At 33.3% G+C, this 27,993-nt stretch overlaps 1 protein-coding gene and 1 pseudogene across 1 annotated transcript; both read right to left on the bottom strand.

Moving 5' to 3' along the window:
- Positions 1 to 11: 11 nt before the first annotated feature.
- On the bottom strand, positions 12 to 26,460 carry LOC128170563 (receptor-type tyrosine-protein phosphatase epsilon-like; annotated as a pseudogene).
- On the bottom strand, positions 7,525 to 11,263 carry LOC128170493 (uncharacterized). Its single transcript, XM_052836268.1, has 2 exons — positions 11,104 to 11,263; positions 7,525 to 10,804 (listed from the first exon to the last, which is right to left on the bottom strand). Exon 2 carries the CDS (start codon positions 10,696 to 10,698, stop codon positions 7,525 to 7,527), a length of 3,174 nt encoding a protein of 1,057 aa, XP_052692228.1. The 5' UTR covers positions 10,699 to 10,804; positions 11,104 to 11,263.
- Positions 26,461 to 27,993: the final 1,533 nt, after the last annotated feature.

Genomic DNA, 27,993 nt, shown 5'->3' with positions numbered 1-27,993 from the left:
TGGAAAAAAAATATTAAACGCACTCAATTTAATTTTATATGGTTCAAATTACAAAAAAAAAATAGATATATTTTATTCAAATCTTACAACAAGTATGACCAATAATACAGTATCATGCAATTGATTAACATCAATCTCTGTTTGCAATAGATTATAGAATTGTTACTAAATGGTATAAGTATATGTTGTAATAAACAAATTTTGAATGTAATCAAATGGCAATTTAGGGTAATGCATGTTTCAAACTCAACAAAATGTGCATCATTTAGTATAAGGGGAGAAAGAAATGGCAATTTATTAATCAAGCATACAATGTATAAAGTACATGTTTGGCTATATCTATCAAACGTCATACTCCCTTACATGTACATAAGCTATCTGAATACACACCTTTATCAGTACTGTAAATAAACAGTTTTTGACGTTTGTACAAAAAGTGTTTTTGCACAAAAACCTCACCATTATCATCAAAAACAGTCCTCAAAGTAAACTTAATGGTTAAAGTAGACATTCTCTCCAATTTGTGACTGTATGAAGCTCTTTAAGGCACAATGAATAGTTTCATATTCCCCCTGAAATTGAATAAAGCATAAAATATGTTAAACACCTGATTTTGCTTATGTCATCAACATTAACAGGTTTATGCTTACATATTTTTATGATAGATAAATATAAAACATTTTTGTGATACTTGTCTAGAAATAATGTATACATAGGTATATTAGTTATGTGAACGCCATTTTTCAGTAGAAAAGATGTATTACATGTTATTCATATAGATCCGTGACTTGATGTGTATGTACATGAGTGTGCATTTAATTCTATACATATCAGGAGACGTGCCTTACATGTACTATAAATAAACATTAAGTTACCAAAGTTGAGCACAGTTCAGGACGTCGTGTTTGTAGGAGTCTGACCACAGAGAAAACGTCTATCTCCTCGTCCATTGTCAGTTGTTGAATCAGGTTGTATACAGCACAAAACACACCACACAGGGCAGCCCCATCCCTTTAATTTTATATTTATCATATATAGAATGATAAACTCACTAGCTATAACTTGTTGAGCAAGTAAGATGTTTGTATGCAATGGCTGTTTATTTACATGTATTAAAAAGAATTTCCTATTTTTCCGACATTTAAAAAAAGGAACTCAGGGAAATAAATATCAGATAACAAATATATAAATAAACAAGAGGCCCATGGGCCACATCGCTCACCCGAGGAACAATAGGTATGATAAAATCAGCTCAATGGAGTCATAATACAAACTATCTGGACAATGTACAATAAATCATGTAAATCCTGTATAAATAAAATCCATTTTCCCTTGGATATTCTTATGTTTATATTCATTAGTCCCTTTTCTAACAGGATGATTTTATAGTCACATCATATGTTGAGTTTTGCAGTTCTAAAAGAGATCCCTAACAATAGTTTATATATGGGATATAAACGTACATCAAACTCTGAACCTTTTCGTGAGGCCAAAGAATTGTCCTGGGGCCAAAGTCTTAACAATTATAAAGAATCATCTGACTGATTAGTTTCTGAGAAGATTTTTAGAGATTTACCCTATATATTCCATTGTTAAACTTTGACCCCCCCCCCATTGTGGCCCCACCCTACCCCTGGGGATCATTATTTTCACAACTTTGAATCTACACTACCTGAGGATGCTTTCACACAAGTTTCAGCTTTCCTGGCTGATTAGTTTCTGAGAAGAAGATTTTTAAAGAATAACTCTGTTTATTCCTATGTAAAACATCGACCTCCCATTGTGGCCCAAACCTACCACCAGGGGTCATAAATTTCACAAATTTGAATCTATACTACCTGATGATGCTTCCACACAAGATTTAGCTTTCCTGGCTAATTCGTTTTTGAGAAGAAGATTTTTAAAGATTTACTGTATATATTCCTATGTTAAACTTCGATCCCCCAAGATTTACTCTATATATTCATTTGTTAAACTTCGACCCCCCCCCCCCCCCCCATTTGGGGCCCCATCCTCAGGTGAGCTAAAAAGGTTAGGTTTACAATTCAATAAGTTGGTTTCTGGAAGAACAGATTTTTTTTTTTCGTAATAAATATTGACAATTTTTTTTACTTTTTTAATCTTTAGCTTTTAAGATCTGTGTACAAACATAGAATTGTGAGCAAATCTCTTGCTTATAATTCGAAGCTTAACACTCAAATATGGTTAGTAAATAGAAATTGTAAAAATTAAACACAAGAAACATGCACTACATGTATAACAAATAAAGAACACAATTTATTTTTTTGAAATGAATCATATATATACATGTATATACCTACATATTTCCGTAAGCGATATCAAACTCTATTTAAACTGAATAAACTAGAGAAAATGCCGAGCATCTCAACAAAACCTATTGCATTAATCTACCATTACGCAAAAGATAATGCCGAATTACCGATAGAATGAATTGTTTTTCAGTACCCCTACATCAGATTTTGCTTAATTTGCGCAGGTAAACAGTTAACGTAACTGTTTGATTTACCGAAGTCTCTGTTTGATTTGATACGTAAAAATCACGAAATACAGACGATAGTTTCCAGGTTACAAAGCATAAATAATGAAAACGAAACGAAAATCAGGACAAGCTGACACCAACGTCATGTGTGAAAACTGTCAACGCATTGAAATATTTAGCCTCAATTTACTTCACAAAATCGGCACCAATATATTTTTCATGTTTCAAAATTTCCCTTCATACGCGAACTGTTGCACAACAAGCAAATTCATCATAGTCATATCGACCCTTTTTTGTATAATGTCATGGCTGCTTTAAACAAAGAACCTCGTTTTAGAAGTATGGAATACGAGTCTTGGTAAAATGGGTATGCAAACCCGGGCCGTGGCGAAATAAATGCCGGGCAGATCGGCAATCGTCAATTCCAAATACGCATTATTTTGCAGCAATATCTACAGCGAATACAAATATACTAGTCCATCAAATATCCTGAAATTTTATTGAGATTGGCAGATTAATAACTGCCAATCTTTTGTTTTGCCCAGGCCAAGTCTTGCCTACCCATTTTACCGATATGCCGAGCCCGAAGCTATTAAACTGATTGAAACACGCCTTTCCTTTATTATTATTTTCGTAATAAGTTAGATTTGAAACAAAATTACCCCTTAATTTTTGCAATTTATATTTTCCTTCCCATAAGGATAATTTATGCTAAACTACGTTGAATTTGCCTCGGTAGTTTTTCAGAAGAAGATTTTTAAAAATGCACCCCCCTTTTTCTACAGTTTTAAGGTTTTCTCCGCTTTGAATACAGATCGGACTTTTATATTTGCAATTTATATTTGCCCTCATATAAGGATGCTTTGTGCCAAATTTGGTTGAAATTGGATAAGCAGTTTTAGAGAAGAAGTTCAAAATGTAAAAAGTTTACAGACGGACAGACGGACGGACGGACGGACGGACGACGGACAAAATGTGATCAGAATAGCTCACTTGAGCTTTCAGCTCTGGTGGGCTAAAATAAATGAATCAATAAATAAATGAATAAAATTACGGAACAAAATATTGATGAATTTTTCCTGAAGGTGTAATTCTTCATTTTCAAAATGATATCTAATAAGTAAATTGGTCTTAGTATTGGGAATATACTTCACAAACTATATTATCTCTTAGCTATTAATAAGAAATAGTTCCATATGTTTGTGTAAAAATAATATATCTAAACATATTCATGTATATTTACTTCAACCTTTGTTTGATTGTGATTGGGGATTTTCACTAGTTTTACGAATGTAATTACCTGCTGACAACGATGATGGGGTTCTTGGTTTTGATATTTTGAGAAAACGACACCAAGGCAAGGATCTGAGAAACTGTCTGATGGCTGTCTACTGTTAATCTACTGGACGGCTCTGTTATATTGACCGACCACGTCTCATTGCCTTTCTGAATAAAAAGTGAGCAGCATAGTTTTTAACAGAATAACAATATATCATATGCTGTCTCCTGAATACAGCTAGCTAACGCATGTCGTTTGATGATCATATTTATTCAAAAACATGGTGAAAAACTACAAGAAAAGAAAAAACAATAAATGTGATGTACAGAGCCAAAAAATAGATAATGTCATGAAAATGTGTAAATACGTATAATGAAGCTTAAATTTTATCAGTATATTAACATTACATGACTGAGAAGTTCACATATAACTAGTCTAAATGTATATATGAAAATGTAACAAACTCCCCTAACCTAAACCATAGAAATATGTATGAAAAAACTACTGTAAATTATCAAAATACATAGCCGAGAGTAAAAAATATAACCTAACAACAAAAGACTCAAAGATAATGACTTTCAGATACTTACATTGTTGGCAGACTAGAAAAACAGTGCATGACTGTGCAGACCTGAGGTAGGACGACGAGTGATCCAAAAAACCCGTGCAATATACAAGTTAGGAAATAGAAAGTAAACAATAAAAGAAAAAACCAAGCCGTACCGGATAAAAAATTTCCGGCTACAAGACGGCACACTCCTCGCCTGATATAGAAAATATCACTCTATAATAAACTTTTAAGCACCCTAAATATGACAATTTGTTAAGTTACATGTAATATAAACTGAAACACAGTCCATTTTCAAATTGAAACACAGTCCATTTTCAGTCAATTATAAGTAAGATTCACTAAACGATCACTGTTCAAGAATTACGATAAGTTCAGTAATTGGTCGCACATAGTTTTTAGGTTCACCATTCACGATTACACGAACTGTCACTTTACGCACAAGTTCATCATCACTTGGTAAAGCCTTAGTAACTATACCGATTGGCCAAGAATTGCGGGAAAGTTCTTTGTCGCAGATTAAAACTACATCACCAGGCGATAGGTTTCTTTGATGTGAATTCCATTTACGGCACATCTGTAGAGTGTTCAAATATTCAGTCTTCCACCGTTTCCAGAAAATGGATGCAAGATGTTGAACTCTCTTCCACTGCGTCTGTAATAGCTCGTTTTTGTTTTCATGATCAGCGAATATCACATCCTTATTGCTTGTTTTCTGAGTAAGAAGAGTTGAAGGGGATAACACAAGGGGATTTTCAGGATCTGTAGACACTGGCACTAGAGGTCTTGAGTTGATAATGGAAGAGGCTTCTGCTAAAAATGTAGTGAGAACCTCATGAGTTAAACTCCTAGATCCATAATCAAGAAGGATCGCATCCAATATGCGTCTCGTTGTCCCTATCATGCGTTCCCACACTCCTCCCATGTGAGAGGAGTGGGGAGGATTGAAGATCCAGGTCGTTCTCTGTTCGTTGAGAAAGGTATGAAGGTGTTCTTCTTCCACATTGATGACATTGACTTTCAGCTCCTTCGCAGCACCAATAAAATTTGTTCCCCTGTCTGAACGAAGGACTTGAACAGGTCCACGTATGGCGATAAGCCGACGAAGCGCATTAATAAATGAGGAGGATGTCATTTCTTCCACAACTTCAATATGCACGGCCCTGGTAGTGAGGCAAGTGAATAGAGCGGCCCATCTTTTACTATTTGCTGCACCACCTCTGGTACGTCGTGTAATGATGTTCCATGGTCCAAATATATCAACTCCAACAGAAGAGAATGGTGGTTGTCCAGGTATGAGACGATCCTCGGGCAAGTCGGACATTTTCTGATGTTCAGGTTTTTTCCGAAGTTTTCTGCAAGTGACGCACTTATGAAGAACAGATGAAATGAGTCTTTTACCTCCGACGATCCAAAATCCAGAAGAACGAATATGACCCTCTGTTATATGACGTCCTTGGTGTCTGACATCTTCATGAAGTTTTCTGACAATAAGAGTGGTAACATGATGTTTTGCAGGCAAAATGATTGGATTCTTGAATAGAGGATCATCATTGTATTTTTTCAAGCGACCACCAACACGCAAAATCCTTTCACTGTCGATGTAGGGGTCAAGTTTCTGAATGGAACTATTTCTCGACACAGGCTTAGAGTCTCTAATATTTTCAATTTCCTCTAAATAGAATTTCTTCTGAATGTCTCTAATTATAACTGTTTCAGCGTTGTGAAGAAGTTGAACATCACTCAATTTGCTCTTTGGGTTACGACAATTCTGAATGAAACCATAAACTTTAGCAACTACAGCAACCAGTTTGTTCCACTTTGAGAATCTTGTAAGGAGTTCATTGTCCAGACCCACAGCTGTTTTTGTTTCAATGTCAGTTTTATTACAGCGGATTTCTTTATCCTCTTCGGGGCTCACTAAAGGAAATTGTTCAATAGAGGGCACAATCTCCACGTTTTCTATGTTTGAAAGCCATGCACACTTTTCCATTTCATTTGGAAGAATTCCTCTTGTGCTCACATCTGCTGGATTCATTTCACTGCGAATATAGTACCATTGGGTCGGACTGCTGAGACTGTGGATATGAGCAATGCGGTTAGCCACATACACAAGGAAACGTTTTTTCGTGTTGTTAATATATCCTAATACAATACGACTGTCACTGAAGAACTTGATGTCGTCTATTTTCACTTTTAACTGTTCCTTGGCTATTTGTGCTATATCGGTAGCAAGCACTGCGGCACATAGTTCCAGTCTAGGAATTGTATGTCCACTAACAGGTGCCACTTTTGCTTTTCCTAAAACAAATCCTTGAGATGAAGAACCATCTGAATACTTTGCCTTTAAATAACAAACTGCAGCTATGGCTAGTTCAGACGCATCACAGTACACTAGCAACTCCCTTCTAAGCGCTTCACACAATTTGGAAACAATCACACGAGGAATATGTAAGTTTTCCAAATCAGGTAAGTTATTTTTCCATTTTTCCCATTCTTTGAGCAAATGTTCAGGTAGGGCTTCATCCCAGCTGGAGGTGTTTGACACAACTTTACGCAGAATAATCTTGCCTTGTATGACGACAGGAGCAATGAATCCAAGTGGATCATAGAGACGATTCACAACTGAAAGTACACCTCTCCTTGTAGATGGTTTGTCTTCACTAGAAATTTTGAATCGTATGGTATCTGTTTGTAAATCCCATAGAAGGCCAAGACTGCTTTGAGTTAAGACATCCTTCTCAAAGTTAAGGTCCACAATATTCTTTGACAAATCATTCGAGTCAAAAGCTTCCATTACTTCTTTTTCATTTGAAGCGAATTTATGAAGTCGCAATCCACCATACTCTTTCATGGCATCTTTAGTCTTCTGTAGAATGTTAATCGCTTCACGAGTAGTTGCACAAGATTTCAATCCGTCATCAACGTAGAAGTCATTCTCGATAAAGTCTTTCACTTCCTGTCCATGACTTTCAGCAGCCAAATCACCAATACGACGTAATCCATACATTGCAACAGATGGGGAAGAACGATTGCCAAATACATGAACTTTCATTCGATAAGTAATAAGTGGTCTCTCAATGTCATTATCTCTGTGCCACATAAAACGTAAATAATCCCGATGGTCTTCATCAACCAGGAATGAATGAAACATGCTTTGGATGTCGGCAACTACAGCTACATTTTTTCCTTCCTAAATCGAATGAGAATTCCTAAGAGGTTGTTTATGAAGTCAGGTCCCTGTAACAATTGTTCATTTAATGACACACCCTTGAATTCCGCTGAGGAGTCGAAAACTCCACGAATTTGATCTGGTTTACGAGGATGGTAGACTCCAAACAGGGGAAGATACCAATGTTCTTTGTCAGGTGGTATTATCGGAGCTAGTTCTGCATGATCACAGTCGAATATTTTCTGCATGAACGCAATGAAATGTTCTTTTTTTGTGTTGTTTTTTCTTAGAGAAGCATCAAGACATTTTGCCCGGAATAACGCTTGTGAGTAGTTGTCTGGAAGTTGTTCACGATTTTGCCGGAAGGGCAATGGCGCAGTCCATTTACCCTCAGTAGGATCAAGATGAAACTTGTTGTCCATAATATTCAGAAAAGTGTGGTCTTCAATCGAGAGACCAACTTTGTTGTCATCTGATGTTTTCGTGAAGACGTCTGTTTTCTCAATTACAGTCTTATTCGAGGTGATAACAGTGTTTTTAATGTTTAACATCTGTGTACATGGTTCCAACATTGTAGGTCGACCACTTCTGTCTACGTAGGTTCTGTTGACCTGTAATGGTGGAATGTGTTTTCCAGCCAAACAAATGTCTCCAATTATAGTCCATCCTAAGGGAGATTGTTGAGCAAAGGGAAATCGTGATGGTCCTAATCGCTGATCAATGACGTGATGGGCTTCTGGAAGATCCCGTCCAATTAGCAAGAGGATCTCCATAGATGGATCCAATGGATGTAGATCTCGAGCAATATCCTGCAAATGTGGATAATGAAGAGCGATATCCGGAGTTGGTATCTCTGCCTGACTATTGGGTATACTATCACACTCCAACACAGGTGGTAACTTTAATTGGCGATTGTCATTGATCGATTCTACGATAAGGTTGTCAACAATGCGTCCTCGTGTTGCAATCTTGCCTGAACATGATTGCATAGTATAGTCCACTGCCATGGTCTTGATACACAAAGCGTCGAAAAGGTAACTTTTACCGAGAGTTCTGTTGCTTTGGTCGTCCAACATGGCGTAAGTGAGTATCGATGATTCAGGTTGACCTTGAACAAACACCCGCACTGGTACAATCCTTGCACACGACTTTCCACTGAATTCACAACAAATATCGGTACACTTAGTAGTGACGGACTGGTTCACAATTCCAGAAGAAAAGTTTTCCTCCTCGCCATGGGTTTGTGGTGAAGGAAAGTTCCTCGACATTTGACGGTAACTAACATCCTCATGAAGAGCGGTACAATGATAGTTACTTTTACACACATCACACAAAATTCTAGCTTTGCAACGATTAGCGAAGTGGTCTGATGTTTCACAGCAACGAAAGCAAATGTTATGATCACGTAAAATATGTTTACGGTCCTCGATACTTTTGGTTCTGAAAGCTTTACACTTGTTTATGGTATGTTTGGATCCTTTGTGAATCAAACATTGATGTCCAATGTTTGCTGTTTCAGATGAAATGTCAGTTTTGTGAGTAAACACAGTTTTGACTTTTGTATCTTTGCGGTCAAATCGAGGTTGTTTAGAAGTATCAAACATCAATCCAGGATCATTTCTGATGATGCTCATCTCACCAATAAAAGATACAAATTCACCAAAAGGAGGGAAGGCTGTTGAATGTTCTTTTTTGTAATTGACCACACGATTGATCCACTTATCCTGGAGAAAACGAGGAAGTTGTTGAATTGTAGGTTTCAATCCTAAGGATGAATCAAGGTAAGAAAACATGACACTGTATTCTGGAATGCTTTTTACGGCTTGTATCTCACAAAGTAAGTCATGGAGTTCATACAACTTCTTTGGGTCTGTGAAATTCGTAAAAGCTTGTAGTCTAGATTTCAATGATGATTCAAGTAATTCTGGGGAGCCAAATCTTTCATCCATACGTTTCCAAATGTTCACTAAACATAACTTTGGATCACTTGCATAGGACGCTCTTAGGCTCATGATCAATCGGTGAGCTTCTGAGTTTTTGTTCGTACAGTTTGTCAAAAGAGTCATTTCTTCTAACGGAGAACAGCAGATTTCTGACACCATTGTCTTAAACTGTGATTTCCACACCACATATCTATCTGATTTGTCATCAAAACGTTGTTGCTGAAAACTTTCCAACAATAAGTTTTTCTTGAGAAGATAATTTGAGGAATTTGAATTGTTCTGTAAAGGTAAATTCAAAGTAGTTTGTAGTGGGGTACGGTTATCGTTGTCTCTGCTTTGTTGATCATGATGACGGACATCTGAAGTATGTACAGGATGATTTTCTTTGTCTGAATCAGGATTCGCTTCCTGCTGATAATTAGTACGAACTCTACGACCAGAAGGTTTCACATCTTGGTTTAATGTAAGATTATCAACAAAGTTTCTTGTCTTCTGATCACCAGATATACTTGGAACAGTGGGCATGTTGGGTCCTAGATCTTCATGTTTGATACTTTCTCCCTCCTCTTCAAGTTCGAATTCCAGCTGCATATTTGCCAGTTCGAGTTCTGCTTGTTTTTGAAGTAGATCTAATTCTGTATCCAGATCTTCCCGTTGTTGTTGACTTTGTGCTAAGTGAATTTTCTCTTCTACGGCGATTTTTGATTTCTGTTTTTTAAGTTGAGCAGATTGCTCAGCAATTTTCAGACGAGTTTCTGCTTCTTTTGCTTTTTGTAGGGAACGCACTGAGCGTCGGCTAAGTGATGTAGATTTGGAAGTATTGTGGGATGTACTCGAATAAGTTTCCAATTGCACAAAATCAATGTCATCTTGTAATTTTACTAAAGCGTTTTGAACTTTCTTATCTATGTTTTGAAAGTCTCTCTCAACAAAAGCCAACTTTTCAATACTTTCTTTAGTGTATGTATTAGACAGGAATTCACTAAATTCTTGATAAATGTCTTGATAGCGTTTATGGCTATTTTCAAGGTCGGTTTTTGATGATGTTAAGACCTTTATTTCTTTACTGCAGGATGCTATATCCATTAAAATATTCTTTATTTCATCAATGCAACGTGAAATTATGAATTCATATCTGTTCACTTTATCCAGATAAACTTCTTGTGCTTTAGGTGTGAGTGTTCTTACTCTTCTTGATGTATTTTCTGGAGTAGAAGTTTCTCCCTTCTGAGCCATGGTTGATTTCTGTATTCTGCAATTTTTTCACTATGCTGTCTCCTGAATACAGCTAGCTAACGCATGTCGTTTGATGATCATATTTATTCAAAAACATGGTGAAAAACTACAAGAAAAGAAAAAACAATAAATGTGATGTACAGAGCCAAAAAATAGATAATGTCATGAAAATGTGTAAATACGTATAATGAAGCTTAAATTTTATCAGTATATTAACATTACATGACTGAGAAGTTCACATATAACTAGTCTAAATGTATATATGAAAATGTAACAAACTCCCCTAACCTAAACCATAGAAATATGTATGAAAAAACTACTGTAAATTATCAAAATACATAGCCGAGAGTAAAAAATATAACCTAACAACAAAAGACTCAAAGATAATGACTTTCAGATACTTACATTGTTGGCAGACTAGAAAAACAGTGCATGACTGTGCAGACCTGAGGTAGGACGACGAGTGATCCAAAAAACCCGTGCAATATACAAGTTAGGAAATAGAAAGTAAACAATAAAAGAAAAAACCAAGCCGTACCGGATAAAAAATTTCCGGCTACAAGACGGCACATATCATATTAGATTGTAATATTCGTTTCAAAAGCATTATTGCTTTTACTCACTTCAATTTGGGCTATATCAATTTTCAAATTCCCGATCACCGATGCCTGATCTTGTTGGAGGTGAAGTGTAAAAGGAGACACAGTTTTAGGATTCATCGAAGTTGGTAACCATTGGGTTGTCTGAATAAAATGACCCAAATTATCCATATGTATTTTTAAAATAATTTCTGCATTGTAATTAAGTATAATAAAAATAATGTTTTGAATTTTTATTTTTTTCAATATCAATAAAAATATATTTAATTCAATAATCGCACAGATTCCACTTCTTGGAGAGGTTCCATGCTAACAACTAGTTCACAGTCATGGTCAGTGATCAATCGCAAGAAGTCTACAGCGTTCTCTGGTGCCGGGTAATGGGTGATAATAAATGCATTCTCCTTGGTAAAAGATTGAATTTAAAAAATAGAAATTACATGTATAACACGAATCTGAAATTAATTTTGTAATAGTTCGAGTATTTAGTAACTTAATTAAGTTTGACAAAGCATGTATGGAAACAAATTGTTTATAGTTGCCTAGTCATAAAACTTACCGGTACAGCAATAGCATTGATGTAGTTTCCACGTTTTGGTACATTGGATGTCAGTTATATGATGTATTTGTCCACTAAAATAACAAAAATGGACTAAAATTTGTATTGAAACGCATAACTTTAATGTTAGATTATACACTGATTTAAAAACATAAATTGACATAATCACAAAATTTCACTTTTTAATCAACTATTTTGTTTAAATGATTATAACCAGGATATCAATATCAATGATGTTTAAGTTGATTTGAAAGAGTTGTATTTGTGAAGACTGCCTAAATAATATTCATTCCCCATCAAGATTATTCATTTTAGTGTTAAATCGTTTGATTTTAGTTTGGGGGTTTTAATTCAATTTCCTGGAAAATTTTGATTGAAAACTAATTTTGGTTTAATGGGATATATAAAAACAACTGTAAAAACAATTGAAATAACTGCATATACAGGGTGTCCAAGATTATCTTATACCATTTGAAATTCGTATCAATTAAATAACATTTGACTAAAACTTGTAAATTGTGTCTTAAATATATAAGTTAAATAGTTTATTTTTTCCCACAGAAAGTTTAAAAGAACAACGTGTTTTTCCTTAAAGTATGATATCACAAAACTGCATCGTGTGATATTTTGTTGAATAGACTTTCAACTGTAGAAATAACAAATTAATTCAATAGTGAGCAGAATTGAGAAAATAGGATCCATACAGATTTTTAATCTTCGTTCTAATGTTGTAATCTATTAAAATAGGACGTCATTTGGAACACCCCCCTTAAATTAATTGTGTTTTTATGAACCATGATCAATATGTCCAAAACTTATGAATGTTTGTGAAATTTGTTGAGAAAATGTTTTCCTCAAATACATCTATGAAAATACATTTGATTGTTTTGTTGAATACATTTAATCAAAAATTATTTCAAGAGTTCAACCCTGATGATATACAGACAAATTTTGTTTGTTTATAAAAGTATCATAAATTTCCAACATTTCCACAGATTGGCAAAAACAGAGGTATGTTTTTAATATGCCTTTTTAAAGAAAATTATTATTAGAGATATATTCAAATGAAAAATATACGTACGAAGACGTATGGTAGATCGAGCACCCTGGACTTGAGAGGTCATCTTGTAGTCTAAGTCTTTGTAGTGCGGACGAACTGAGAGTAATCTCTGTTATATGTTTAAAAATAATGTATAATAATACATCACAATGCGTGCTAAATTATATACGAGTTGATCTTTCTTTAGTATTAAAATCGTGGATAAACTTTATAGATATGTAAAAATAAAAGCGTTAATATTCAACTTTGAAAAAAAAAACAAAAAACAACTCGCAGTTTTAAGCAACATGTATGCTTAATAAAGATTCAGAACCATAAAACTATTTCTTTTCTTTGAGCTATTTGCAAGATATCTATAACTGAATGAAATAATTTGTCAGCATACAAAATGTTGCTACGTTTAGATTGTTCCTTCCCTAAGAAAAGTAAACAAATAAAAATGAAAATACCTGAAACTCTTTTCCAAGTGACTGCTCCTTTTTTGTCTGCAGTTTTTTAAGAAATCCCGTTGCATTCAGGGCTACAGCTGGTGCTTTGAACATCTCGTGTAGAGTCAAAAAAATCGTTCTGTATTGCTCCTACAGGTAAAGCAAATTTTGAACAAAAATACATATTACATTGCCGTATAAATATTGAAATACAGCTTTGAAACTATTCAGCGTTGTTATTTTTATATTTACAATTTATTTTTTAAAAACTGTTGTGATGCATTGATTCGAAAAAAAAAACCCCAACACAGGTCAAGATATAAAAAGATCAGAACCAAAATATACTCTAAATAGCGACGCAAACCGGTTGACAATGCACCGTTGGACTATGCTTTTTGCACATTTCACTTGAATCAATTACATGTAATGGAATGAACATCATTGGAACTCACATAAGTTTGGACCATATTCATTCGGTTTTGCCTCATTTTCTTAACATATTCTGCAATGTTGATCTTTTTGTCTATTTTCCCGGCTTCATATAGTACGTCTATCGCTATATATGTACCTGTTCTGCCTATTCCAGCACTGAAAAAATATGACCTTGAAAACTCAAGTCTATAATTTTTTTTAAACAAAAACGCTTTCCATTACATAAGAAGAGGTTCGAAAGATTTCCTTAAAATGATCACATTTTTTTTCTGTGATCAAGCAAGTAAGTAATGTTTGAAACAAGATGCAAAATTAGTTTGTGAAATTATTTAAGAAGTGCATTTGGTCTTTATCGCTTTATCTTGTCTAGGAATGCCATTAACCTTGCGTATAGATTATTTTTAAATTTTTCCTTGAGGTCGACTTTATTGCGTTTTTAAAATACAAAAAAGACAGTTATTGGTATACTTAGAAAGAATCAAAGTAATAAATAGGCCAATCCACACTTTACAAAAGTTGTCTCCCCTTGCAGGGTCAACCTCATGGTCAAAAGGGAAAAACTCAACCTTTGCCTTCTTTAGGTTACCAAATATTTTGGCGGCCTGTGATGTATTTTTTTAAAAATGTAATGCACTCCTTTAAAGTATGGGTTGCCCAATTGTAGGACAATCGAAATACACAACAGAACGGAGTTTTATTGTAGAATGAGAAATTTACAAAACTCTGAACTATTAAGACTACCGTGAGAAATATATGGGATTTTCCCGACAGATGGCGGTCAAGGGACGTAACTTTATAAAGTCCGAATCTATTATTGAAAACATTTAGAGGTACATGTAATGAGGCACTGTTTGCAGGCGATGCAATTAAAAACTGTAATTTTGATTTGTATACTCATCAAGCAAAGATTTTAACACGAAAATTGGGGACAAACAAATTAAAACACAAAACTTCAATATGCGCTTTGTCGTTATCGTTGTTATTATAAGTACCTGCAATGAATTAAAGTTGGACTATTTTGCTCCTCTGATTTACCTCTCGTCACATGGCAAAGGAAAAGTAAAAGTGAGAGTGGATATGGTGTCCCATGGTCCGGCCAGGCAGTGTATTGGTATTGGGTTATTGTTTTACTTGTTTTTAGCTGAAATATTACCTTAACTTTTTTAAAGACATTAATTGTTAGTCAACAAAAGAAATAATTGGTTCATCAATATACTGATATAAGTGTTGTCTTTTCAATGGTAATGCAACAAAGTTTAGATGAAATGCGAGAATTGCTCTGAAATTATTGAGACATTTGTTCCTATTCCTTTGAAAAAAATAGTGAACACTTGAGAATTCCCTAAAGAGTACGCTAGTATAACATGTTTAAGGGTAAAACATTCTTTTCCATAGCATCAGTTCATCATTCCTAGGAATCGAAACAAAAGGACCATTGGGCAACATCGCTCTGACTTTATATGGGCGGTCAAAGGATATTGTACCATATGGCCCCTCGGTAGAATAACAAAAAATAAATATTGTAAAATATTCAAATTTTACCATTATGGAATACCTTTTTCCCAAAAATAAGAAATCCTATGTTAGATATAAAACTAAACATTTGGTAGGGGTACACTGTTAACTTCAAATTTTCTATATTTTCGTTTTGCGCCCCCCCCCCCCCCACCCTCCTTTCCCAACTTTATAAAGCGATCAAAATATTTGAGAGCATATAGGTACATTTCCTTCCTTAACTACTTACTAGTTATCGTATCTTTTAAAAAAATATTATAATTATAGTTATTGTACTATATGTAAAAAAAAATTCCTATAGATGTGAAGAATAAAATTGTCCCTCATTGCGCTAAGTTTCTCAAATAAAAATCATTCGATCAAAAAATGTATTTGTCTTCCCCATTATAAACGCCTGTTGTTTACCTGGCGTAAACTCGTGTGACTTTTCAACTTACTCACTTGATTGATGATTACACTAAAATAAAATGTCGTCACGTGACATGTTATTATACTCAACGTAATAACAGACATATCACTCTTTTTTACTAAGGCCAACCCACTATTTTCATCTTTATTCAAAAACAAGTGGCTACAAACCAGGATTGTTTTCAGCTGTAATATTTTCTTAGGAATATCAATTATGCCTTTAACCCTGTAACAAAATGTGTCAAAACTTTGAAAACTGTTTTAACAGAGTCCTTTTTATTCACTTGGAATTTAATATGAAATATTACGTTTCTTCTTAAATAAATCCACATACTCGGAAAATCTCAACCAGGGTTTGCCCAAATTTGGCACAAAGCATCCTTATGGGAAGGCAAAAAAAAATCTAGAAGTAAAAAACCGATCTTCATTCAGAGCGGAGAAAACCTCAAAACTGTAGAAATAGGGGTTGCATTTAAAAAACAATTCTTCTTAAGAACTACTGAGTCAAATTAAAAAAAAATAACGTTATTTAACATGAATAAGCCTTATGGATAGGAAAATATTAATTGCAAAAATTATGAGCTAATTCTGCTTCAAATCTGAGTTATTACGAAGATAATAATAGAGGAAATCCATGTTTCAATCAGTTTTAAATTTCGGGTTTGGTATTCAATACTTCGAAAATAGTCGTGGTAAAATGGGTAGGCAAACCCAGGCCGGACAAAATAAAAGCCGGCGCATATTGAGATTTTTCAATTTACGTCGATCATAATTAACCAATGCCATTGAAATTTTTAGGATATGTTACGGATCAGGATATCTGTATTCGCTGCAAATACTACTGCACAACAGTGCGTATTTGGAATTTATTGACGATTGTTGTTTTCAAAGTTGGTAAAATGGGTAGTTGAAATTGGGCAAGCAGTTTTGGAGAAAAAATTAAAAATGTAGAAAGTTTACAGATGGACGACGGACAAAATCTGCTCAGATTAGCTCACTTGAGCTTTCAGCTCAAGTGAGCTAAAAATTTGCCAACGTTACCCGGGATAACCGCAAATGTATCGCAACATCATTTTAACGCGCCATCTTACGCATATACATTCATATTATAAATACCTTACAAACCAAACGAAAACATAAATTAGATTTTATTTCTCTTTTATTCATTCAAGGAAGAAACTATTTACATCTTTATTCCACTTTTTTTTTGTTAACAAACCTTGATTTATTGCTTTCTGAAAGTCAAGCAACTGTAAAACCCCTGTCACAGTCATTATGTACATTTTTACTACCGCTGAAATCAATCGTTGTGTTATAAGTGCTTGTTTAAAAGTCCCTGTGTTTTTTTATTCTAGTTAAATTATCAGTTAAAAAGCCCAATAAACTGTAGCTTTTGACCACTTTTATAAGTATAATGTTTGTTCAAGCAGGAGTTTATTTTGGAATGACATTTTTTTTTGTCTGAGATTCTTACAAATTTGCGCCTCCCTGATTTCAAAATTAAATATTCCGGCGTGGTCCGATTTTTATGGTTTAGTAAATGTACTCATACTATTTCTGTATCTCAACTCTAACAAAAGTGAAACTTGCTGAAAGATTTTTCAAAATCAACAGCAACATGAACATAAACAATTCATTTTATTGAATTGTCGATATTAGGTCTACAGACACTTTGTAGGTAGAAGTTAAGTTTGTTTTTTAATCACCGAGTTAATGTCTGCACCAGGTACCTCGATATTCTATTTTACTATTACTTTATTCAACTTTACTTTTTCTACTCCATGTATCTTTAAATACAAAAAAAAAAATTCTATATTTATAGATAAAACTTTGTGAAATTACTCGTTGCGGTTAGTTCATGTCTTTGTCAATTTTCACTCATATCCGTAACTAAATAAAATAAATATATGGGTTGTGTCAATAATGTTCGAACAACCTAAAGAAGCATTACCATTCTTTAACGAATATAAATTGCGGTTTATACATGTATCAAATATAAAAAAAACAGAGTAATCATGAGAAACAGATGGGTTTTGACTTACTTTTTTGTGTGTCATTTTTATTTTACAAACAACATTATAAGCATAATGCCGCTCTTCCATTGCAGTCAAGACAACGTTTTCACAAGTCATTGTTGCATTTTAATCTGGCCAATATTGAGCACATTTTAACTAAAATGCAATCGAAAATAACACTGAAACAACCGTTTAAGAAAAAACTCGATATCATTCTTTATTTTTTTCTAAATCACCACTTACCTTTCTTCCTTCTTTTAGGTTGGTTAACATTATGATTTGATTTACATCTTCTTGCCAAACCATGCACCAAAAGTCGGATACAGTGTTTGGTTTGGGTCCTATTATACACAAGAAAAGTCAAAACAAGAAAGGCAGATGCACATGCAGTTATTTGTGTTATTTTAAAAACCAATGTATGTATGTGATTTTAACTGACATTGTGCTGCAATATACTGTTTCTCTTTATTTAAACCCTATAAAATAGATACATTGGTGAAAATAATGTGGAAGTATTTTTTTTAAAATCCAACAAAAATTGTTTTCAAATAAGAGCTTACGTCAATGTAATTTGCATTAATATAGTCCGTGTTTGCGCTGACTAATACGACTCTTGAATGATCGTCTACAGAAATGCAAAAACAAATTATATTTCATAATTAGAGAAAAATAGATGATAAAAAAAAAACCCAAGAAAAGCCAAATCAATAACAAAAGTCTTTAAAGTACAAAATATATTTCTTAAAAGAAAATCACAAGAATAAGAAAAATACAATTTCACTGTACTTCTTATAATACAAGAAATTTTTTTTTTAATTTATATATACATGCATAATTACGTGTACATCTTACAAAATATACGTACAAGGGAACGTTGTTTTAAATCGATTTCTTGGAATGTTTTCCGGACGTTTAGCTACATTACATGGATACCTCTCTCCGTATAAAAGTGTCTGAAAAATAACTGTAATAACATAATTCTTTCGTTTGTAAATCGTCATATCTTATACATGTACATGTAGTTTAAATCCTCATTCGAATACAAACAAAAAAGTTATTTGTAATTGTTATTTTTGTTCTTATTCTTGATAATTCATTACTTTCTACACAATTCGAGATTTAGATTTATTTGGACAATTAGGCGTTTTCTAAAAATTGTTGACTTGTTTTAAAGACCTTATGTTTTTAATTTTGTTTTTCGACCTACCGCATATTCCTTTTTAAATCCATCGTTCTCATTCTTTGATTTTTCAATGATTTCATTTCCTAAATTTCCTACATCAACGTATGGAATGGTCTTTCCGTTATGATATACGTCCCCATATGGGTTTTCGTTGTGTATTTTTTCATCAATGTCGACGTCATTGTCATCATCTGCCGTTTTATCATTACCCCTTGCTGCAGCAGTATCACCTTTTTGAATGTTCTGATAGATGTTCGAAAGATTAAACGCAGTGTTTGGTGCTGCAACGAATCCAAAACAATTATAAGGAATGAAAATTATTATACTTATTATAATTATTTGCTATCAGAAAGTTAAGAGGCTAAAACTAATCCGAACAACATTTAATTTGAAAATAAAATGAAACTTACAACTTTGAGCTACAGCTTCAGAGTTATTAAAAATTGTATATTTACCTCGTTTCCATTTCACGCAGCCATTTCTACAGGTATCAATATCACAAAAACATAACACAATGACAGTAATACAGTACTGATGTGTCCAAAAAATAATTTTACAAATATAATATGTGAACATACAATGTAAAAAGAAGTTCCTTACCGCTTATACAAAATTAGAATACCAAATATAAGGCTGAAAACTATGACAACTCCAACCACTCCTCCAATGATATACACTTGTTTTACCTTATCGGACTTGCTTGCGTCGATCAACTAAAAATATTGTTTTTAAAATATGCAATATAGATGTTGAGTACATTAACGAATATTAACACTATGATTTGAAGCATTTGGAAAATGGAAATCTTCTATATACTAGAAAAAAATATAGTTTGTTTGACCCATTCTTTATAACGTTATTTACCTGACATGTACCCGACTCATGAAGACAAGTTTCATTAACACAATTCGCACTGCACTGTTGCAAGCAATTTAATCCATAAAACCGTTTACTGCAAGCTGAAATATATTACTTTTGATATGAATTCGTCTTATCAAAAACATTTTTAAATGCATTTATAAACCAGAAATGTTCCTGCAAGAGTTGAAATGATATACAAGCTCTTTACTATTTATTATGAGAATGCAACTTTTCACACTGAAAATTAAACAAAGATTTCTCGAAAACAAAATTGAAATTAAGCACATAGTGGTATGCTAAATATCTTTTATTTAGTTTTTGCACTTACTACAGGGTTTCGGATGTATTATGATTATTGCATGTCTTTAACATCGTACAAATATTTTTTATTGATATTATAAAACTTAGTAAGCGACAGTCCTAACAATAGCCTCAAAACCCGATTTGAACTTGTGCAACATCCTTTGCATTTAATTACTTTCTATCAGATAGGTAATTTGAACATTAATTGAGTTAATCACTTTTAATTTAATAAAGTGTATTTAATTTATTTTATTTTATTTAAATCAACAATGGAAACAGAAAGAGTAAAACATATGACCAATTCAATCTATATTCTATCAGAATGATTATGATAATAAAAAATTAAGTTTATTTCTGATTAGTGTATTGTTTTATTCCAACATATTTGTATGATTTTGTTTAAAGATCACACACTACATGTTTGCATGTATTATTGTTTAAAACTTTTTTTTCTTCTCGATACAATTGTATATTTAGCTTAATCTCTATATAGATAACACAAAGGGCAATTTTATTAACAAAAAGGAATTTGATATGAAACTATTTACTTTTATTGCAGAAAGGTCCGATGTATCCGGGAGAACAACCCTGCTAACACGAGCCATCGACGTTGTGACATTGGGTATCTTGTTGACAATGACTACAGTTGTTCTCACAGCTAAGTCCATATGTTCCGTTCTCACATTCTTCAAAACCAAATACCAAGTTGCTACATTGCTGTATTATATAAAGTGTGTATCTTAACATAAGGCAAAACTATTTACCTTTGGTAGGCGAACTTTATTTCTATTTCAATTACTTAGTATATAAATGAAGAATGTACTTTATACAATCAGTTTATATCACATAAGTATGCTCTTAGAAAGATAATTGAAAACATTTAGGAATTATTTCTTAGACAAAGGATAGGAAACGAAGAGGCAATAAATATGAAAAGTACTTTTCATCTTCAATCATAAACATATAATCAGAAACCAATTTTACTTTCCAATGTTGCTCTTGTTTTATTTAAGGAGGCATAGAGACACAAACAATGACAAACCTTGATTACAGTCTTGACCCTGGTATCCTGGGACACAATTATAACATTGACCCGTAAACAAACGGCATTGCCTGTCCAAGCAGTTTATTGGACAAGGGTGAGAACAGTTGTCCCCAAACGTTCGATTGCATCCTGTACAAAAATAACCATTAACCATTGCATAGATTTATAGGACATTCAATTCTGATCCTCAACATTATGACTTTATGATTCAGTTTAAAAAAGTTGCATGGGTTATGGTGTTATGTTCATGTTTAGTAAAGAAATAGTAAAAATAAAAATAAAATAAACGTTCTCACCGTAGACTTCAACTTCACACAATTCATTAAAGGCATAATGTGAATAGTAGCTAGGATATTTAACACCTGGTCTCTGTTCATTGTAGTAAATGACGTAGCGTCCAAGAACAGAACAGTTTATTTTTTGGTCCTCAAAAGGTGTGCCAGGTACAGTCTGTATCTCATGGAAACACAGATGTCCGTCTTCTTTATCGGTTGTGTTGGAAACGTAAAGAAAAAATCCTGCCATTCGTTTAGCATATGGATTATGAACTATGTAAAGAAATTATAAAAAATGTTTCATTAAACAGTGTCACAATTATGTTTCAACCATACTCCCATACTTTTGGTTGAGTTCTAGTATCTAAATTTTGTTTGAAATGTATTTCCATACTTTTGAGTTATTTATATATTTTTGCTTGCATGAGTGGTCACTGGGTGTAGTAATACTACTGGAGAAAACCTGTTTAACAGGTATTATTTATTTTTAAATAAACTTGCTTAGTGGTTTGAAGAGTGAGGTTAGATGTATTCTGGGCGTGGACGTGTCTGTACTCTTGGTGAGATATCTTGGGCGTTTCCCATGCTGTGTGATCTTGGGACGGTATCCCTGTGTGGGCTTATTTGTGTGAGAGAGATACAACCCAGTAAGTGTTACATTAATTCTATTTTTATGGTTGATATTAATTCTGCATTGTGAGTAGAGTTAGACTACAGGTATGTGAAATTGTAATTTAAATAGCTGTTATGTTACGGTAGCCCAGAATTGTAAAATACTGCAGCGGTGTGTTTAATGAGTCAGTATATGTATCTAATTTCAAATAGGTGAATAAGAAAACTTATTATGCCACGTTGTTCGATATTTAAATAGGTGACCACGGAGTGGGCACGTGCACGTGGTGGACCATGTTATATCCGTGGAAGGACTTATGGTGGGACAATTAATATCCAAACCAAAAACGTATGCTTTCCCAGTCCTACGGAACTTACCTTATGTGAGACGTCTTGTCGAATGCCATCTAGTCCATCCGATAGAACTGATGTCAACAACCTCCTAATTACTGTATATTTGTAAATAAATTGTGATTGTTTTGTAAATTTTGTTTTGTTTGACTTACAAGGACCATCCTTTTACCAGATTGGTGAAATGTGTTAAGAACCTAGTATACAATTTGAATGCAATTGTGACATTTTGGTGGCAGCGGTGGGATTAGATGGCATTCGACAAGACGTCTCACATAAGGTAAGTTCTGTAGGACTGGGAAAGCATAAGTTTTTGGTTTGGATATTAATTTTTGAGTTATTTATATATTTTTGCTTGCATGAGTGGTCACTGGGTGTAGTAATACTACTGGAGAAAACCTGTTTAACAGGTATTATTTATTAAAAAATAAATGTACTTCGACTCTCAACATAATATATTTTTGTTGAAACCTGTACATAGCCTTTCGAGGTTATAGACATTTAAATCCCAATTGATTCGTGTCGAGGATTCCTGCAAACTTACAATCTTGTGCGCTCACTTTCTTAAGATACTAGAACTCAACCAAAAGTATGGGAGTATGGTTGGAACATAATTGTGACAAACAGCAAGGGTCAAATGAATATTGGTTTTTTTATTAAGGAGTATGTGTAGTACATTAACATTTATAATGCGAACCAACATTTGTGAATTTAATGAAAATAACTATTCCAGGTATAAGTAAAAATAAGTGAATCCTATCAATGTAATGGGTATTGAGAAATTGCACCTTACTTCAATATCCAATGATTATCTGGATCAACTCAAAAACGAAGTCCACGAAAATATTTATTAAATCATAGCATAGTGTATGGTTCTTAAATTGAACAACATTGCCAGAGATGTACATTACCTATTTCTCTCTCTCTCTCTCTCTCTCTCTCTCTCTCTCTCTCTCTCTCTCTCTCTCTCTCTCTCTCATAAAAACACGCATTTGAGACTATTCAGATCATTCACTATTAAGAGTGTGGGCTAGATAAATTCCATCAAGGGGACAAGATTCACGGTCTATGACGAGGCTTTGCCGAGTCTTAGTCAGTGAATATTTGCAACAAGGTTGAATTTCTTTCACTATCCCACGTTTATATAATGAATGATTACTTTTCTCGCATTATTTTACATTAAAAACTGGTGTCTGAAAACTTTTTGTTATGATATTCAAAATATAAATTTCGGTTTATCCCTCCGCGTGCTTCAAATAGTGAAAGTCAAAATGAGGGCATACAAAATGTTTTTTTCAATAAAAATGTTAAATAATTAAACTAGACTATTACTTAATGGACGTTCGTGTACGTTTTATAGTGGCGTAGTTATACGCAGTGAAAGACAGAAAAATCTTACGCTACTGTCTCCCAGTGGAAAAACCGATCTCACATCGGTGATTATGCAAAAATATACTCATATTGTTTTATCGTAGTGAAATAATCTTGTATATTCGATAAAGTACATTGTCATTTTACAAAAAAAAAAAAAGCTTGCACTCATTAAAAGAGGACCATGGGCCACATTGTTCACCTGAACAACATTTTTTGTATCATTCTATTTAATATATAAATATAAAATTCTCAAAACATTGTAAAACTCTCATATATTCCAAAAACTGTACAATACATAACAAAATAGATGTAAACAGGCCTCTTTTTTTGAGGGGGTGGGGGGTATCAGATCCCAAGACTTAATATGCATCAAGTGACAAATTGTATTGTTTTAACCATTTAAACTCCTCACTATATATGTATTAGCTTTAATGAAAACATTGACGTTTGCTAGTGCGGTAGTTTTTCAGAAGAAGATTTTTACACATTTTTCCTATATTTTTCTATGTTAACCTTTGACCCCCCCCCCCCCTGGAGCCCCTGCAGTTGCACGGGGGTCACAGTTTAACAGTTTAAAATCTACTCCTTCTGATGATACTAGCATAAATGTCTTACACATTGTAGCATTTTCGTTCTTGAAAATAAGATTGTTTAACATTTTCTCTATGTTAACCTTTGTGAACTCCAGTATTAATCCAGAAGTCACGATATTTACAATTTAGAATAGTTAATATGTTACAAGTTTTTATATATTTTTGGGATTTCTAATGCAGTGGTTCTTGACAAGAAGATATATTGAGACACACAGGTTATTTTTGTAATTATCTCCCTTAACAAACGGACAGACAGACGGACGACGGACAACATGTGATCAAAAAAGCTCACTTTAACCTTCGGTCCAGCTGAGCTTTGTACATTTAATATGTTCCTTCAATTTAGAATCTGTTCAAATCTTGTTGTCACCTTCATTCCAAAAAGACGTATTCATTAATATGAAACCTACTAAAACTGTCTGTCCTGTAGTAAATATCTATGCGGATGATGCTAACTACACTTCCCAGATCCACTCTCCATTCTGCTGTTGTTGTCTTGTTGTCTAAGGAGATCGTACATTCGCCTCCATTAGCTCCACGATTAGAGTATTTACCGTCCACCGCATTTGAAGTTTTAAAGGCTTCCTTGTTAGGCCAAGGATTTTGTTCCCACGTAGGTTTCCGTAGTGCAAGGTTTTCTGTTTTCATTTTACAATATAGATAAGATATTCAAACAAAATCAGTGTGACGTCAGAAAACATTTTAAACATGTGTAACAGTTTCTGATAGGCCTATCAAATAATGCTTTACAAGCAAAATAGTAGTGAAATATTGAATTCTATTGTTTACATTTGTACTACATGCAGTACATTTACAATTGATAGTATCATTTTAACTGTTACTCCTTTTGGGTTTTAATTGTCAAAATTAAACATTATCTACGAATTATATATCGATAAAATATAAAAGAAAATCAATGTAGATTATTTAAACTTCCTCGATAGTTTCCGAATATTACATGTAAAAAAAAAAACCAGTCGTCTCTCAAACAATGTATCGGTAGTGCTACCTACCTTACCCATGAGCTTGACCAAGGTACAACAAAGCATGAACAGTAATGATGATTTTCTCTGTATAAGTCATTGATCTACAGGAAAAAAAATTAATGTGAACGTTTTTTAAATCACATAAAAGGTAAAATTGATACGAACCTTATTAAGAAGAAATTGTTGAGGTGGAAACTTTCTGTCGAAACAATTTTAGAGTTCAAAAGCATTGTATACAAAATAATACCGTAACCAGACATGTAAATATTTAGATTTTTTGACCTATAAGAGGATATCGCTCCTGTACCGAATACACGTTTCTCCTCTCTTTATAAAACCAGGAAGTTTTTTGACTAAAATGTGTTTAAGTTTACTTTGTTGAAGATAGGTGGATAATTTAGGTGGACACGAGTTTCGGTTTCTAGGCTGTTTATGTGATTTAAAGAACCCCTGTTTAAATTGATTTATCGTCACAGATATGGCGTTTTAAGTTATAAATTTTAGGTGGACTAGGATAAAAACCCGTTAGTTCTAAATACTTTCGTCATTCGTAATATACTTTGAATTAATACCACTGTTCTTTTTCCTAATTTACTTTTAAAAGCTTATATTATTTTGTTGTCAAAGACCTCTTTTAAATTTCTGTACATACATCAAATAACAATTTCGAAGAAAAAAATGGCTCATAAGCTACCCGAGTAAAATTGTCATTAACCACCATTTTAGTAAAAATCACGAGGATTTTCAACAGAATATTAATTACATGTGATGTTTTTTACTCACATAAATAGCGATATGATCGGGGGGAAACCGCTGTTTGAAATTTAATTAAATTCATAACGAAAGTTTTAACCTGTTAGCCGATACATGGTATTATCTAGCCGTAGTCATTGATATTCTTTTTTTTTTGTCAAAAATCATTTATAATAAATTACAATGGAAGCACAGTTTCAAAACATAAGTCATTACAATATTGTTTTGCTGAAATGAATTAAGATACAGTGATGACAAAACTTAAACACTGACCTAGTCGTTAGGACCATAATTCTAAGAGATATATTAAACATAAAAGAAAATAAACCATACCTTTTTAGGGAAGTGTTGGATCGAATATGTAGTTTTTCTATCATTAAAACTGAGCATAGCAAATGAATACGGACATTGAAGACACTCAGTGAAAACGAAATATGAATTTAAAATTCTATCAGGTAGAATTTCCAGGTAAAGGGGCGCAGACATATAAGAAACTATCTTGTTCAGTTTAGCTAAATCTATATTAGTTAAATCCACGAATTTAAACAACTACATTCTTGATATGTAAAATGTACTATTCTTACTTTAGATCCTTTCTTAATACAAAATACGAGAGACCTTGAAAGAAAAATTAACCGGTGACTTTTTTGATAAAAAAAACAATTGACGTAAACATTGGTAGTTTTTATGCATTTTAAGATATATCATCAGATGTTGTGTCAACTATATTCTTTTTAAGCGGAAGCACCTATTGTAATTGCTTCCATGACATTCTACATCAAAGGTCAAATTCCTGCCCTTTTTCATGGTAAATCTATCGGATGTTATTTAAACTAAGGCATACAATTCTCTACCCCCCCCCCCCCCCGTTTGACCACCGTGTAAACATATTGTTCTTGATACATGTAATAGAACTGCGGTATGTCTCTAAATTTTTACTTTATCGTTTTTAATTATCCACTGAAAATGCCTAATAACAAAGATAACAATTGGTAGATCTTACGTTCACGTTTTTGATAGTACAGGAACGAAACAGGTAATGAATGGTTTTTTTATAAAACAACGGTGTGTATAATTCTATTTAAAAAGATTATTAAAATGATAATATGCCTATAAATTATTTGTTTACATACCAAGGTTTCGCGTAGTAACCTCAGAAAATTCTGCAAATGCAGTGTAATTTTTTGTCATCAAACCCACGTTGAGAACAAGTGGTGACTGTCCATCTTCGACATACGTCAGGTAAGTTAGGTAACTAATTTGTTATTTCTCATTGCAAAAATGTTTACCTCGTCATTTTAGATTTTCATGTTCAAATAATGGTGATAACGTTCTCTTGATCAAGGAGCTGGTACATTCTTAATCCGAAATTTCTCTGACTCTAATCCCCGCTTGTATATTGTGACGTGCGGGGAAGACATGTCACAATATAAAAGCGGGGGTTAGAATCAGAGAAATCGGGATAAGTACATAAATTTTATGACAGAATGTATTTTGTTTGTGTTAAGCATTCGTCGATGATTTCTGAAATGTCGGTCTATAGTTATGAATACTGTACAAGGTGAGGCATATATTATTTCTTTAAAGATTAAAATTTAGCACAATGGAATAGCATATAACGGAAGATAACGTTTCCTTTTTTAAGCCTCTAATATTTTGTGACACTGATTGATCCCAAACTGTATTTAAAAAAGTAGATTTAACGAGAAAACATGATCATACGCATTTTATATCAATAAAAATGAATAAAACAATCAAACAAAGCATAGAATTAAGTCAGTTTAGTTTATAACTTTAATTAAAGGCAAACTATGCACGGAAAGTTATATTACCAGAGTTTCTACACATTGTGTACTGTAGTATATATAAAACTGTTGAAACGACATTATTTATTTTTTTTTTTCATTTTTTTTTATTTATTCATATTTTGACAGCACATAAAA

The sequence above is a fragment of the Crassostrea angulata genome, chromosome 2, assembly GCF_025612915.1.
Source record: "Crassostrea angulata isolate pt1a10 chromosome 2, ASM2561291v2, whole genome shotgun sequence".
Classification (NCBI taxonomy): domain Eukaryota; kingdom Metazoa; phylum Mollusca; class Bivalvia; order Ostreida; family Ostreidae; genus Magallana; species Magallana angulata.
This window is presented reverse-complemented; position numbering and strand designations above follow the sequence as displayed.